This window comes from Chiloscyllium punctatum, chromosome 48, assembly GCF_047496795.1.
Source record: "Chiloscyllium punctatum isolate Juve2018m chromosome 48, sChiPun1.3, whole genome shotgun sequence".
NCBI classification, from domain to species: domain Eukaryota; kingdom Metazoa; phylum Chordata; class Chondrichthyes; order Orectolobiformes; family Hemiscylliidae; genus Chiloscyllium; species Chiloscyllium punctatum.
In genome coordinates this window covers 49,534,377-49,549,002 of record NC_092786.1, presented here as the reverse complement: position 1 = coordinate 49,549,002, position 14,626 = coordinate 49,534,377, and the positions used below count along the sequence as shown (strand labels likewise).

Here is a 14,626-nt window from a genome sequence, read left to right as displayed (position 1 = left end):
ACTGTAGTTTTAGCTTCTGTATAAAATAGTCTGCGTCGCAATTACTTTGAATTTAGCAGATCAGAATTCCGCAGTGAAGATGAGGAATATTGGCTTACTTTGTTCATTCTTGCATTTTTCATCTATGTAGGTTGTATGATTTGTTTCCATAAACTATCTGGCGCCGATGTTTATCTTAGCAATATCTACATTAAAATAGTTGTTAATGCTCAATTATATAAGCGTACTATATCAAGGGATAGAATAGAGGTAAGCTGGAAATCTGAAATAAAAACAGTAAGTGCTGCAGAAACTCAGCAGGTGGCATCTGTGGAGAGAGCAACTGAATTAAGATTTTCAAGTTCAGTATAATACTAAGGAATAGTGCATGTGTTTTCCTGGGTCTCCTTCTCATAATGCAAGATTCTCTGTCAATTGGTATTGGTCAATATTAGTAAGAAATAGGTAACATTTTGATTTGTTTGCATTCTGTATGTTGCAGAAAAATTTTATTTGGAGAAAATGAATGCAAAGCTCCAAATTCTCTGGCAGATGTAGACCTTAGCAAACTTTATACAGCAACTTCCCTGATGCATATCGATGATAACATCATGAGGTAAGCAGTAGTCTGCCATCTTAGTTTGTGTGAGCAGTATTGCTTCTTAGAAGTTTGGTTTCCAGCTAAGAGTTTAATTTTTTTATTCTGAGTTAACACAGCAGCAAAGCGTTGTGGGGATGCTGATTTATCACAGCAGCTGTACTTCAAATAACACTATTTAGATGGAAATAAAAGATCCCATGTCCTTTTCAGTGAAGATCTGAAGACTTTCCTAGTGTGTCATTGGCATTGCTCTTTCCAATCCTGAATAGACAGCTTTTTTTTTTGTCTCCTAATGGTGTTTCAAAAGGTTTCCTGGTATCACCATGTTGAAAGGTACTAGAGATCTGATGGTCCATGCCCTTTTTTTAAAAATGTACTTGTGTTTAACAGATTACTCTATTTAAACCCATAAACATTTGCGAGGATGTTTCCTCAGAATTGCTTGTTTGGCTGTTTTCAGAACAAATCATCTTTTTCTCCATTTTGTGTTAATTCAAAATCATTTCATTTATACAATTTTTTTTCCTGTGGAAGTGTTTTGGTTAATAGAAATTGAAAACATAAGTGCTTTACCCATGCTATTTTTGTGAGCTTTCTTCTATATGTGATATAGTCAAGAGGTCTCATTAGAGGCCTGATGAATTCAGGAGGGTGTTTGTAGTATTGGAGCTTAGCAATTGGGTGAAATACAATCATATAGTTATTTAACATAAAAAAAATTAAAAAGGAGGGGTTGGAGGCAGGAAATTTATGCATGTGTCTAAAATTCACTTTGAAGAAATACTGCACAACTCATGGTGATAATTTAACTTAGAAGGACAAAAAACTGTTTAACATAAGTGTGTTGCTGACAGAGAACACAATGTAATGAATCTAGAAAAACCTAAGCTATGTCTATGATTCCTGACACAAATTTATTCTCTAACCACTCTCCTGGTGACTTTATAAGGTTGATTTTGTTTTTCCATCCTTTATTCTTTATTTGGCCCCAAGATGAACTTCTTACCACATATCAATGCCGTCACCAAGATTTACTACTATATCATCTGTGCCACATTGCCTGACTGTCCTGCGTCAGCCTCAGTTTTTTGCTGAAACCCTCATCTGTATCTTTTACCTCTAGGCTTGACTGTGTATTCTTCTACCATGTTTCTAACTCTCAACAGGAGCACAGTCAAAACTCTGCTACCCACGTCCTATCTTGTGTCAAATCATATTCGCCTATCACCTCCCTGACTTGTATTGGCCTAGTTCCAGTTGCACCTCAATTTTAAAATCTTCATACTTTTTTCACATCTCTCTATGATCTTGCACCTCTTTATGCCTATGGTCTGTGCCAGATCTGCAATCTCTCAAAATTTCTGTGATTCTCAAAATCCAGTCTTGTTTTTCGATTAGATTAGATTACTTGGTGTGGAAACAGGCCCTTCGGCCCAACAAGTCCACACTGACCTGCCGAAGCGCAACCCACCCAGACTATTCCCCTACATTTACCCCTTCACCTAACACTACGGGCAATTTAGCATGGCCAATTCACCTAACCTGCGCAGTTTTTGGACTGTGGGAGGAAACCAGAGCACCTGGAGGAAACCCATGCAGACACTGGGAGAATGTGCAAACTCCACACAGGCAGTCACCTGAAGCAGGAGTTGAACCCGGGTCTCTGGTGCTGTGAGGCAGCAGGCTAACCACTGAGCCACCGTGTTTGTATTTGCTGATTTTTAAACAGACCACCATTAGCAGAAATACTTTCAACTACTGAGCCGCTGAGTTTTAGACCTACCTTCCAAATCACTTTTCCTTTTAAAGCATTAGTCTACTTGTTTAACAAGGCTCTTGGACTATCCAAATATTTCCTTGTGTGACCTAGTGTCAAATTTTGTTTGATAGCACTTCTGTGCAGCACGCCAGCATGTTTACTGAGTAAAGACACTATAAAATAGAATTTTTTTTTCAACAACTTGTATCCTGACATGACAGAAGTTAATACTTAGTTTGAGAGTGAAAAACCTAGGTCAGAAACAGTTGTGTTTACTTAAATAAAGGGATTTATAATGAAATGAGGATACAGTTACCTAAAGTGAACTGGGCAGATAGATCAGCAAAAATGATGGTCAGCAAAAGGCAGTAACAGATATTTAAGGAGGTAATTCATGACTCTCGGCAAAAGTACATCCCAGTAAGGAGGAAAGATTCTAAGAGAGGGATAAATCAACCATGGCTAACCTAGGAAGTTGAGGAGCGTATTAAGGTGAAAGAAAAAACATACAAGGAAGCCAAAGTCATTGATTATCCCAATCTTCAGGACAAATTCCAAATCCATCAAAGGAGGACTAAAAAGAAAATAAAGACAAAGAAAATAAACTGTGAAGCAAACTAACAAGTAATATTAAAAACCGGCAATAAGAGCTTCTTTAAATATTTAAATTGGTAGAGAGAGGTCCTAGTGAACATAATCCCCTTAAAAAATGAGTCTGGGGAGACCGTTTTAGGAAACAAGGAAATAGTAGAGGAGTTAAACATATTATTTAACATTCTTTACGTTGGGAGATACTTCAAACATTCCATTATTACTGAAGAATACAGGGGAGGAATTAGGTACTATAACCACCATTAACAAAATAATATTAGACAAACTGATGGGGCAAAGGCAAGTTAAGTCCCCTGATCCTCTGCTCTGTATGCTAGGATCTTAAAAGAGGTAGTTACAAATAGCATTGGTTGTAATTTTTGTAATTTTCCAAGAATACAAGTTGGATCTCCAAGTTGGATTCTGAAGAACACAACAGCACAGGAACATACCCTTCAGCCCACCAAAATTGTGCCAACATATGCCTTCCTAAATTAAAAACTTATTGCCTCTATGCAGTCCATAGCTTCTCTTCCCCATCTATTTATATATATGTCAACATGCCTCTTAGAAATTGCAGTCGTAATTGCCTCCTTCACCAGCTCTAGCAGTGCATTCCAGGCACTTAACACCCTCTGTTTTAAAAAAAACTTGCTTCTGACATCTTTACACTTACCCCCTTTTCCCTTAAACCCTTGTCCCCCAGTATTTCTATGCTGAGGAAAAAGACTGACTATCCATTCAATCTATGCTTTTCATACTTTTGTAAATTTCTATCTGGTCACCCCTCATCCTTTAACATTTAAGTGAATACAAACCAAGTTTGTCCAATCTCTCATCATAGCTAATACCCTCCAAACCAGGCCATATCCTGGTAAATGGTTTCTGTATGCTGGCCAAAGCCTCCACATCCTCCACATGATTCCCTTGAGAGGCCACCTACTCCTCCAAGCTATCCAAGAAAGTATACCTGTTGGAGAGGGGCATTGCTACAGGGGACCCCTACATTGCCTGCCCACACTTACTTGTCTTCCTAGTGGTCACCCAACTCTTCTGCCTGTGTAGCCAATACAGGGATGTGACCACCTCGCTAAACATGCTGTCCACAACATTCTCAGCCTCATGGATGCTCCATAGAAAGTCCATCCATAGTTTCAGGCGTTCTACTTCGCAAATCAGGAGCTGCAGCTAAATGTACTTACTGCATAAATAGTCACCATGGACACTAAGTGTCCCTGATTTCCGACATATTGCAGGAGGAGCATTCAACAGGGTTGAGGTCTCCTGCTATTTCAAATCCTATTGAATAAATCAACCTTCTCAATGACTGGCAACAGTCCAAGAACTGATTACACAGCATTATCCACTCATCACCAAACCTGGGTCTCTCACTCCTGCTCTTTATCCCTAGCAGTCTACAACTACAAAACATCAGTACTTTATCTCTGCCCAGAAACTGCTCAGTCTGCAAATCTGGCTCCAGAGCAAAAAGGCCTGTGTCACATTCTCATTTGTGACACCATTTACTGAGGTCCACCCCTAGTTTCAGCTCAATCTTGCTGCTGTTCAGCCAGAGGTTCACTGTTCTTCACCCTGTTTCTACTGCTGTCACTACTCAAAATGATCTCTGTCCAGCCCTGCTCCTCAGATATTTATCCTGCTGTCACTACTTGGAATTCAGCATTCCTGAAGAAGGGGTCCGGCCCGAAACGCCGATTTTCCTACTCCTTGGATGCTGCCTGACCTGCTGTGCTTTTCCAGCAACACACACTCAACTCTAATCACCAGCATCTGCAGACCTCACAGAAAGGTAACCCACGGGTGCAGCAGGTAATCAGGAAGGCCTAATGAAATGGTGGAACTTGCCTCGGCAGGGGGAGGGTGGGGTTTAGAATATTTGAGTAGGGAAGACTTACTGCAACTGTACAAGATGCTGGCAAGGCCATATCTGGAGTACTATGAGCAGTTTGGATCCCCTTAATTAGAAACATATCTTTTCACTGGAGACAGTTCAGAGAAGATTCGCCAGGATAATCTCATATGGAGAGATCGTCTTGCAAGCAAAGGCTTAACCAGGTTGGGAGTCTACTTGCTGGAGTTTAGAGCAAGAAGAGGTGATCTCATTGAAGGGTATAGGATTCTTAAGGGGCTTGACACAGTAAACGCTGAGAGGATGTTTTCCCTCATGGAAGAGTCGAGAACCAGAGGTCCGAATAAAGAGGCATCAGTTTACAACTGAGTTGAGGAGGAACTACTTCTGAGGGTTGAGACTCTTCGGAATTCCTTGCCACAGAGAGCCATGGTGGTAGAATGCCTGTTTACATTTAAGGTTGAGATGGATAGATTCTTGAGAAATAGGGAATCATGGGTTATTGGGAAAGTCCAGAAAAGTGGACATGAGGGATGTTGGATCAGTCGTGATCCTATTGAATAGTTGAGCAGGCTCGAGAGGGCTGAATGGTCTTCTTCTGTCCCAGTTTCTTATGGTCTTCTAAGTCTTTCTAACCCTCCACTTGCATGTTGCAATAATCCTAAAGAGTTTGTTAGTTTGTGGAAATATGGTTTCACAATAAAATCTGCGGTCATAATTTTAATATTTTTCTTTGGTCACCTCTTAACCTTTGTTCTAGCAAATACATGGATTGTGGCAGTGAAAAAGTGTTAAATTGAGATGTTTTAGTAATTCATTGTTTTTATATTGTGTGTTTTCATGATAGTTATACCATATGCATATTTTGATTGTACTGAGTGTTTAGCTTCAAAACATTTTCCTTTGAGCTTATCCAAAATACATTTTGGATTTACCGTAATATCTATCTGTTTCAGAAAATTCCATGGGTATGACACACTGAAAGAATATTATGAGAAAGAAAGCTGTATGCACTATCTTCACAATGTAAGTCAGCTTAATTCAGGTTTGAATTATAATCCATTTCTTTACAAATTATTGCAAAGTGGTTTGTAATAACTTTACCCACTTTTAAAAAGACTGTAAAAAGCAGATGTCACGACAAGCGACATGGTATGTGGTCAATTGACATTGCTGGAAATGGCCTTGTGTGCATTCATATATCAAGCACTGCTTTCTATTTCCCTGCGTAGAGTTGTATTACTCCACTTGAAATGAATTGCAGAAGAATCCACATCAGGGCTTTGTCCTTGAGGCCTTGAAGCTTAATGGAAGTACTTTCAAAGGAAAAATCATTTTGAACGACGGAATCCGACAAATTTGTTTCATTGATAAATACAAATTGTTATTGAATTGTATTGTTAAAGTGCAAATTAATGAAATGGAAAAGGGCTTAACATTGCCTAAAACCATTGCCATGACAACAAAGCGTAATTAGCGTCAAGAATATATTGTATTATAGATGTGCAGATTCTTTGTTTTGAGATGTAAAATTGAAAATCCACTCTCTATATTTTGAGACACATAGCAAGAAGGACTATTAAGACCTTCCCTAGTTTTGTATAGTACTCCAAGCAAATCTGTCCCTCTCCAGAATATTTTTGGACTTGAGGTTTATATCCTTCAGGAGGATGAAGTATTCAGTGCTACATAATTTCCTGTGAAAACTTCTACCGTGGCTGCTGGGGAAGAGACTGTGTTTTCCCCACACTCAATTATTTTTATCTGTATTTTACAAAATATATCCAGGTTAATCCATGGGTGTGTACCACTTAACTTTGTTGATACCAAATTGAGCTTGATGCATTTTAGGCATCTACACATAGTATTAAAGGTGGAAGGTTGTGAATTCTCCATCAGTCATTTAAAATAGTTACAGCATTTTTTTTTGTGGTGTTCTTCAAACACTATGCATTAATACTAGGATTATTTTTGGCATATTTCTATTCATAAACAGAAGAAGATATTGTACAGGCTAGTTCACTTTAAAGTGCTGTGTTTGTTTTCTCTCGAACTATTCCCATCTATGTGGATTTGTAACAACTGGTACTATGCGCAGAATGTGCTGTCAGGACAACAGAAATTTATCTAAAGAAGATTGAGCATGCTGGATGTTTTCCATAGCTAAGGGACATAAAGTAAAAACAATCTTCAAGCATTCACCATTTGGCTTTACTAAAATTCATATTTTTGGTTGGGTTTGGCAGAACTATAGGAAGGAAGAGGAGATAAATTTACAGTGAATTTAATAAGACATTAACAAACCTGCGATTAAGCATTTCTGAACTGTTTGTATAGTAAGAATACTTGGAGTAAGATTCAAGGAAATGGTCAAGATAATGCAATTTCTTTGCACAAGGAAACAGTTGGAGTTGGAGTATTTAAAAGACTTGACTTTGCTATTTCTTTTAGTATATGGCATCTGTTTGCAATGTAATGACTGTTTTACCTGCTAATGCAGATCCAGGTTCCTCTTCTACTAGTGAATGCTTCTGATGATCCCCTAGTACACGAAAGCTTGTTGACCATTCCCCGTTCACTTGCAGGTGAGTTTAATAATTCTACCTTTTATATGTTAGAAACAAACAGCAAACTACTACTCTCTTTAAAAATGACTGGTAGAGGAGTCATTAGCTTAGTTAAATGGATAGCTTTGGGATGCAGAGTGATGCCAACAGCACGGTTTTAACTCGCATAATGTTGAGGTTGCCATGAGGGCACTCCTTCTTCTCAACTTTTCCCTCACCTGAGGCGCTGTGACCCTCAGGTTAAAACCACCATCATTAACTCTTAGAAAACAGCTCTATGGTCTGGTAAGGCTATGGAAATTTTACCTTTATTATGCAAGTACTTTCTACCTAACAAATTAGAAATGCTTGACATTACATTGTTTAAACATTAGTACCAAATAATTTAATACCGCCTGATTCAGATTCAGTTTATATTTTAAAATTGTCATTTTTTGAGGATTGTGAGAAAACAAATTGTTTGCACTTTTAAAATTGTGTTAGACTTATTGTTGCTTTCATTTCATTCAGAAGTGCAGTCTAGCTCCTGAAATCTGGCAAGTTTATATTCTGTATTGCTACCAACTGTGCAAGACCTCTGTGCTGGGAGCCTGTGGTGCTGTGCAACGTGAAAGCAGTTTATCTGCACTTGTCATCTTCACATTTGACATAACTCTAACATTACATACCTGTCCCTGTAACTTGTCCATCGCTCACAGCTTTTGCTTGATAAAACTAAAAACGGTTGTGCCATACTTAAACCTGCATTTGTTTTACTGTTGTACTTTTTTGACACCCAGCATCAATTATGTTTTGCATCTATGTTAAATTCTGCTAATGAACAATGCCTGAAGGAATGCAGCTGAGCAGAAAATTAAACTGTATAGTTTGACTATTATCCTATAAATTAGACATCAAGCAGAACTTTAAGTAGCCAGTCTTGGTCATTCTCATTAAATTCAGTCTGTGACCAGGTCAACTAGGAGACTATAGCAACGCCTTGGGTGACTTGATCTGGAACATGATTTGACACAGGGCACTAGTAGGAAGGAATGATATATGCAGTAAACCACTTTTTAAAAATATTTTAAAACCTTGTTTGATATACAACTACTTTATGGGAAAGTTTCTTGCACAACCGTCACAGATTGAACTGCAAGATCAGCGTGGTGCATACCTCTGAACTATGAGAGTTCTGGACTGCAGTTAAATTGATTAGGTGTGTACTCCTGAATACCAGAGAAGTTTGGCAGCCATGAAATCTTTCCTTCTGCACACATGGGATGAATTTGTTCAATTCTTAGTCATTGGTTGAGTGTCTGTTTGTACTATGATTACAATAGATTAGACAATAAGTCTGAGCCTGATAGCTGCACAGAGTACCATGCAGCTAGCAAAGCCAGAATTATACCAAGAGCTGTGAATCACACATTGGACACAAGCAGAGCTCTGCTGGTTGTTAATCAATTTGAAGTATTTTCAGAGCACAAATGGTCATGTCTGTTTTCATGAAGCACTGAAATAAAAACCTCTTTATAAGATTATGAAGTGACGATATCCTTAATTGAACCTGAATGAACTGCAGATACTTTCAGGAGTGGGATCATGACCTGACTCTGGGGGTTCAACTGTTGATTTAGCATGAATGTAAAATGGTTATGTATGTGTTGGTAGTTTTATATAAGGGTTGTTTCAGGTGAGATTTGGGAGGAAAGCAGGAAAGTGAACACTGAAAAGTGCTAAAATAATAGATTAAGGAAATTATACTGTTAATTCTAAATTGTGCCTCTTGAGTTTAAAAAATTGTCAATGTCATTCCAATATTTAAGGAAGCAAGTAAACTAAAAACACACCTGATAAAGTAACTGGAATCCAGCATTATAGACAATATAACTGATGGAAAATAATCAACATAGACTTCTGTAGGATCAATTATGTCTGACTAATTTAGTTGAATTTTTTGTTGCAATTGGTAGAGATTGTAAGTACGGGCTTCCAGAAGGAATTTACAGAGGTTTTGCACAAAAGATTGTTGTCAAAAATTGCTAAGCAAAGAATTGAAGATAACTTGCTAGCACAGGCTAGGAGATAGTTGACAAATTGAGATACAGGGACATTTCTTTGGCAGAATGTGACAGGTGGTCTCTTTGGGACTGATCTTGTGGCCATAACTTATCACAATACCTATTCATAAATTTGATGAAGGGCTCGACATTTGTAGCCAAACTTGCAGGCAACTTCCTCCTCCCATCTAAATAACAAACCATGACCCTGTGACTTATTATTAAAGATAGAAAGAGTAACTGAGCAGGCAAAACTAATACAGAATTCATAATAGAAAGGTGTCAGGGTTGGATCTGAGAAAAACATTGGGATATTTTCTTGGTAATGACAGCAAATTCTATGAAAGAACACGGTGGTCCAATGGTTAGCACTGCTGCCTCACAGCATCAGTGTCCCAGGTTCAATTCTAGCCTTGGGCAACTGTCTGTGTGGAGTTTGCACATTCTCCCTGTGTCTGCGTGGGTTTCCTCCAGGTGCTCCGGTTTCCCCCCACAGGTAAGGTGAGTTGGCCATGCTAAATTGCCCCTAGGTTAGGTGCGTTAGTCAGAGGGAAATGGGTCTGGGTGGGTTACTCTTTGGAGGGTTGGTATGGACTTGTTGGGCTGAAGGGCCTGTTTCCACGCTGTAAGGATTCTAATCTAATCTTCTAATCTAAACACATCTGCTTTATTAATAGCCTGCCTTCCATCAAAACATTAGAGGTGGGTTCATTTGCTGATTGATCTCTCAATGTCCAACGCTGAAGCAATCCATGTCCAAATGCAGAAGAAAAGGACAACTTTCAGACTTGGACTGCAAGTGACATTTGTACCATGCAGGCAATAGCTGTTGTCAACTATTGGCATTCAATGGTATTGCCATCACTGAATCCCCAATATCAAAATTATAGCTGTTAGCATTGACCAGAAACTGAATTGAACCAGTCGTACAAACACTATAGAGCGGAGGCTGGGAATTCTCCAGTGAGCAACATCCTTCCTAACAACTCAAAGCCAGTCCACTAACTGCAAGGCACAAGTGAGGAGTACCCTTCACTTAACTGGATGAATGCAACTGTTACAACACTAAAAGCTTGTCACTATCGGGAACACAGTAGCCCATTTGTTTGCTACTCCATCTAATACCTCAGCATTCACCACCTCTACTGCTGATACACAATGGCAGTAGTGTTTACCAACTACGAGATGCACTGCAGCAACTCAAACTTGTTCATATTACATGTGGAGTACTGCATTTAACTTTGAGCACCAAATTTCAGCATGCATATCTTTTAACTAGGTACAGTCAGTTCTGAAGAAGGATCATTGGACTCAAAATATTGTTTGCTTTCTCTCCATAGATGCTGCTAGACCTGCTGATTGCTGCAGCAGTTTGTTTTGTTTCAGGAATGTGTTGATTGGCCTTGGACCAAATTCATTAGAATGATGCTGGTTTTAAAAGATTAAATTCAAGACTACCTCTGGACACTTAACTTGTATTCTCCTAAACTTAGAAGGTTGAGGTTATAAGGGGGTGCATCAATTCCTGTATACTGTATTCCAATTCCTCCACTGATAATAACACGTTTTAATTTTAATCAGTGATGGTATGTTTAGTTATATAGATTTCAAGTTGTGGGTTTTAAGTCAGCCATGATTCCTCAGCCAATAAAGACTAAAGATTTATTACAAATAAAACTTAAATGTGCAAAGATTATTGACAAAACCAATTTAGACTGCAGTGATAGATATACAGAGTCATTTGGTCGCAACAAATTTCACTATCGAGAGAACTGTAAATATACCTGGAGGAGAGTCACATGTGTTTGACATAAGGGTATACCTCCGTTGGCTGTGCAGGCTGACTTTTTTTTTTAAAAAGTGCAGATGATCAATTCAAATACATGAATGCTCTCTTCCACTTGTCAGAACTGAAAGTGTTTTATGGATTTGAAAACCTGCCAATATATTTGTGAAATAAGGAGCAGTCTTAACATAATAAATAGTATTGCTTTAACACAAAAATTAATATATTTTTCCACTCTGAACACTGTCTAGAGTGTGACATATAGTGAGGCAGTAAGACCAGGTGTTGCTTGCCAATGGTTTGATGTGAGTTTAGTGACCATAGTAAAATCTGTGTTGTTTTTCTCTCCAATATAACAATGGGACAATCTCTAATTCTGAAATTATTATATGTATAAAAATATGTATCATAATTGCCACTTTTTTATATCAATGATTGCTCTAAAGCAGTAAGCTAAAATTTCCCAAACTGGAAGTTCAAAATAGATTTGATACATATTGAGTTATTAGGTCTATAGAAAACTAGTGGATAAAACACTTTGGCATGTGTAGCACAAACATGTATTTTCATCCTTGCTAAAAGTTAGTGGAAAATAGTTTTACTCTTTTGGTTGGATCTTTCATCTACTGATTTAATTTTGCTTGATGTAAATATAAACCGTCCTTTGGGGCAGAAGCACCATAAAAGACATTGAAGCTTCTTAGCTTCATCAGTCAAGCTGTTGATTTCCTGTTATGTACAAGAAAACGTGGCCTGTGTAGTGAAAAAGCCATTCAGCAGTGCAGAGATCTGAAGCTCTCTGATGTTTGTTTGGTTACCTTGTACTCACAGTATGCCAATTGACCATGAAGCCATGCTGCAGTTTAATGAGCTGGACAGCAGGTGCTGCTGGGTAAATATTTGGCTACGGCGCCATCTCCTGAACAAATACACTGCACTTACTGACTTGTCCTTTATCCCTATCCTCTAAAGTGGATGTATTCATGAGCTAAAACAAGTTTATAGTTGAATAAAAATATTTTGTGGGGTTATCACAGTTTCAGATGAATCCGATGCATTAATTAAATAGCGGTGCAAAGCATATGTTTTGTTTAATTAGTATAAATTGAATTTTTAAGTGCATCTTTAACCAGATTGCAACTTCTGACTGTTGTGGCATGGATATCAAAAGAAGGTCTCACTGTGACCTTGTCTAACATGCACACTTTTAGGTCAGTGGATATTGATCAAGAACTTTTTGGCTTATTTCTTGTCCCCAGTCCAGTCCTGTAATGCCTTCTCTGACCCTCACTTTCACCCTTTGCATGCTCCTTCTCTCTCTTCCTCAGTAGTTGGTCAGTGAGGCTAGTTGTAGCAGCTTTACCCTTCCTTAGACTGAGGCCAATCAATTCAACTACAATAATCTTTCAATGTGGCTCTATTCTTCACTAATCAGTTGACATACTTCACTTACCAACTGAACTATCAAGGAAATTATAGATCTGATGTGAAGCTTTAATGGCTCTTTATATATGCAAACAAAGAATCAAGATTGCATTTCTTTGAACTAGCAAATATTAATGTTTACTGATGTACATTCAGTTCTCTGAATAGCTGGCAATTTATAACTACGTTCTCGTATTTTCCTTTCAGAGAAAAAAGAAAACGTCATGTTTGTGTTAACTCTACATGGTGGCCACCTTGGATTCTTTGAAGGAGCAGTACTCTTCCCAAAACCTTTAACTTGGATGGATAAGCTTATAATAGAATACACAAATGCCATCTGTCACTGGGAGAAAAACAAGCCCCATTGTACGGCAGCTGGAGACCAGAGCTGCTCAGACTACAGCGATTAACCTTTGCACAAATCCTGTGTGTCAAAACTCTGATCATTTAGCCCTTATCATTATTACATTCCTGACCTGGAGTTGACTACCTTAAAACTAATCCCTGCTATTAATGTAGTTCAACCAGCAGAATCAAACTCTTTTATCACAAAGGTTTAAATATGATTGCAACGCCCTTTTCTATGCCTATCTCCACCAAAAGCAACTTGGAGCACACACAAAATGATGACTCACTGTGTTTGCACAACAGTGTAGTTATTATATGGGGACAACAGTTGCTCTTACCAATGAATAGCTGATATCAGTAGGTTTGGAGCAAATGAGCAACATATAGGGTTTCCAGAAGTTAAACGTGTCTTTGCAAGAGCTCATTTGTTTTAAAAAAAAATTGTGCCTTCTATTACATTTTTTTAATTTATGACGAAAGGTGTTTATTTTTCTGCCCTACCAAGAGATTCAGTTTTGGTCATTTGATCAGACTAAGTGCAGCAAAGTGTTTGAGTTAAAAAAAATAAATAAATACATTTGCAAAGAGAAGACTTTCTCTGGTTTTTGTCTTTTTAGAGAAACAGAATTTAGAACTCTCACTTAGAGGTATGGCTGGGGGAACTCTTGCAACATCATTTTAGTACTTCTGTTTGCCCCTCTGGGAAAGGTACTCCAGGTAGATATTGTAAACATCCTGTTCAGATGTGTTTTGAAAATCTTGAGGATTAGGTAGGATTTGAACTTGAGCTTTCTGGCTCAACAGTAGGGACACTACCACTGCATCACAACAGCTGTCTATATGTATTCCAGAAACAATATTAAGCTGGATGATCTGCAGGTGTGGTGCAAGTTGCCTCTGGAATGAGTCTCAAATCTGAGTGTTTACTACTGTGGTGCTTGATCACCACTATTTTAGCTTTTCAAAGCAGACACAATGGAATGTCTATGGAAATAATTTTGCAAAAAAAAACAGTAATTTCCACTTACATCCATGTATTTCTACTTGTTTTTTTTTCAAATATGGAAGGTGCAACTGACCTATGAGCATAAATTTGAAATTGATCTGCACTTATTTAAAAATCATTTTAAAAATGTTTTTTTTTACTCTGGTTATAAATGCTGACCTGTGTCGAGATCATTCCACTGAGAACCTGATACCTTCTCAGCCATTCCAGCAAGTGCAAAGTTAATTGTGAATCCTTTTAGGTCAGGTGACTGTTCTATTGCCTGGTGGAATTTGTATAGCACAACCATTTCATATGTTCAAAGTAAACAATTGAGAGGTGGTGTAAATTGCAGGGAAATTAGTTGAAACATTAATTAGTTCTTAAAACCTATTTCTTGTCACTATTATAAAACTGTTTCTCAAGTTATTCATGATCTGTACAGAGTTAAGTGACTTTGACTAGGGAAGCAATAATAGGAAATGCTCCAGTTGGTGACTAGACTCCAAGGATATTTGGAAATAAAACATTTCCTTCCACTTTCTGGTCACACTGTAACAGTTTTTGCACACTCTCAACACCTAATATTGTGGAATGGACTTTGAGGTTTAAGAATGTATTTGCTGCCAGGAAAATGTGAGGGAGCATCATTTAGATTAGTTTCCCCACAGTG

The 14,626-nt window shown here is 38.1% G+C and overlaps 1 protein-coding gene across 5 annotated transcripts in view; it reads left to right on the top strand.

Annotated features, from left to right (window-relative positions):
• The window catches only part of LOC140469008 (monoacylglycerol lipase ABHD2-like), a 93,238-nt gene extending 79,680 nt beyond the window's left edge, over positions 1 to 13,558 (top strand). For 3 of the 5 annotated variants that reach the window (XM_072565180.1, XM_072565181.1, XM_072565179.1), the window contains exons 7-10: positions 482 to 595; positions 5,757 to 5,826; positions 7,301 to 7,385; positions 12,828 to 13,558. In XM_072565180.1, coding sequence (XP_072421281.1) covers positions 482 to 595; positions 5,757 to 5,826; positions 7,301 to 7,385; positions 12,828 to 13,030 — 472 coding nt within the window. In that variant the 3' untranslated portion in view covers positions 13,031 to 13,558. The other 2 variants (XM_072565182.1, XM_072565183.1) reach the window with 2 other exon arrangements.
• The last annotated feature ends 1,068 nt before the right edge of the window (positions 13,559 to 14,626 follow it).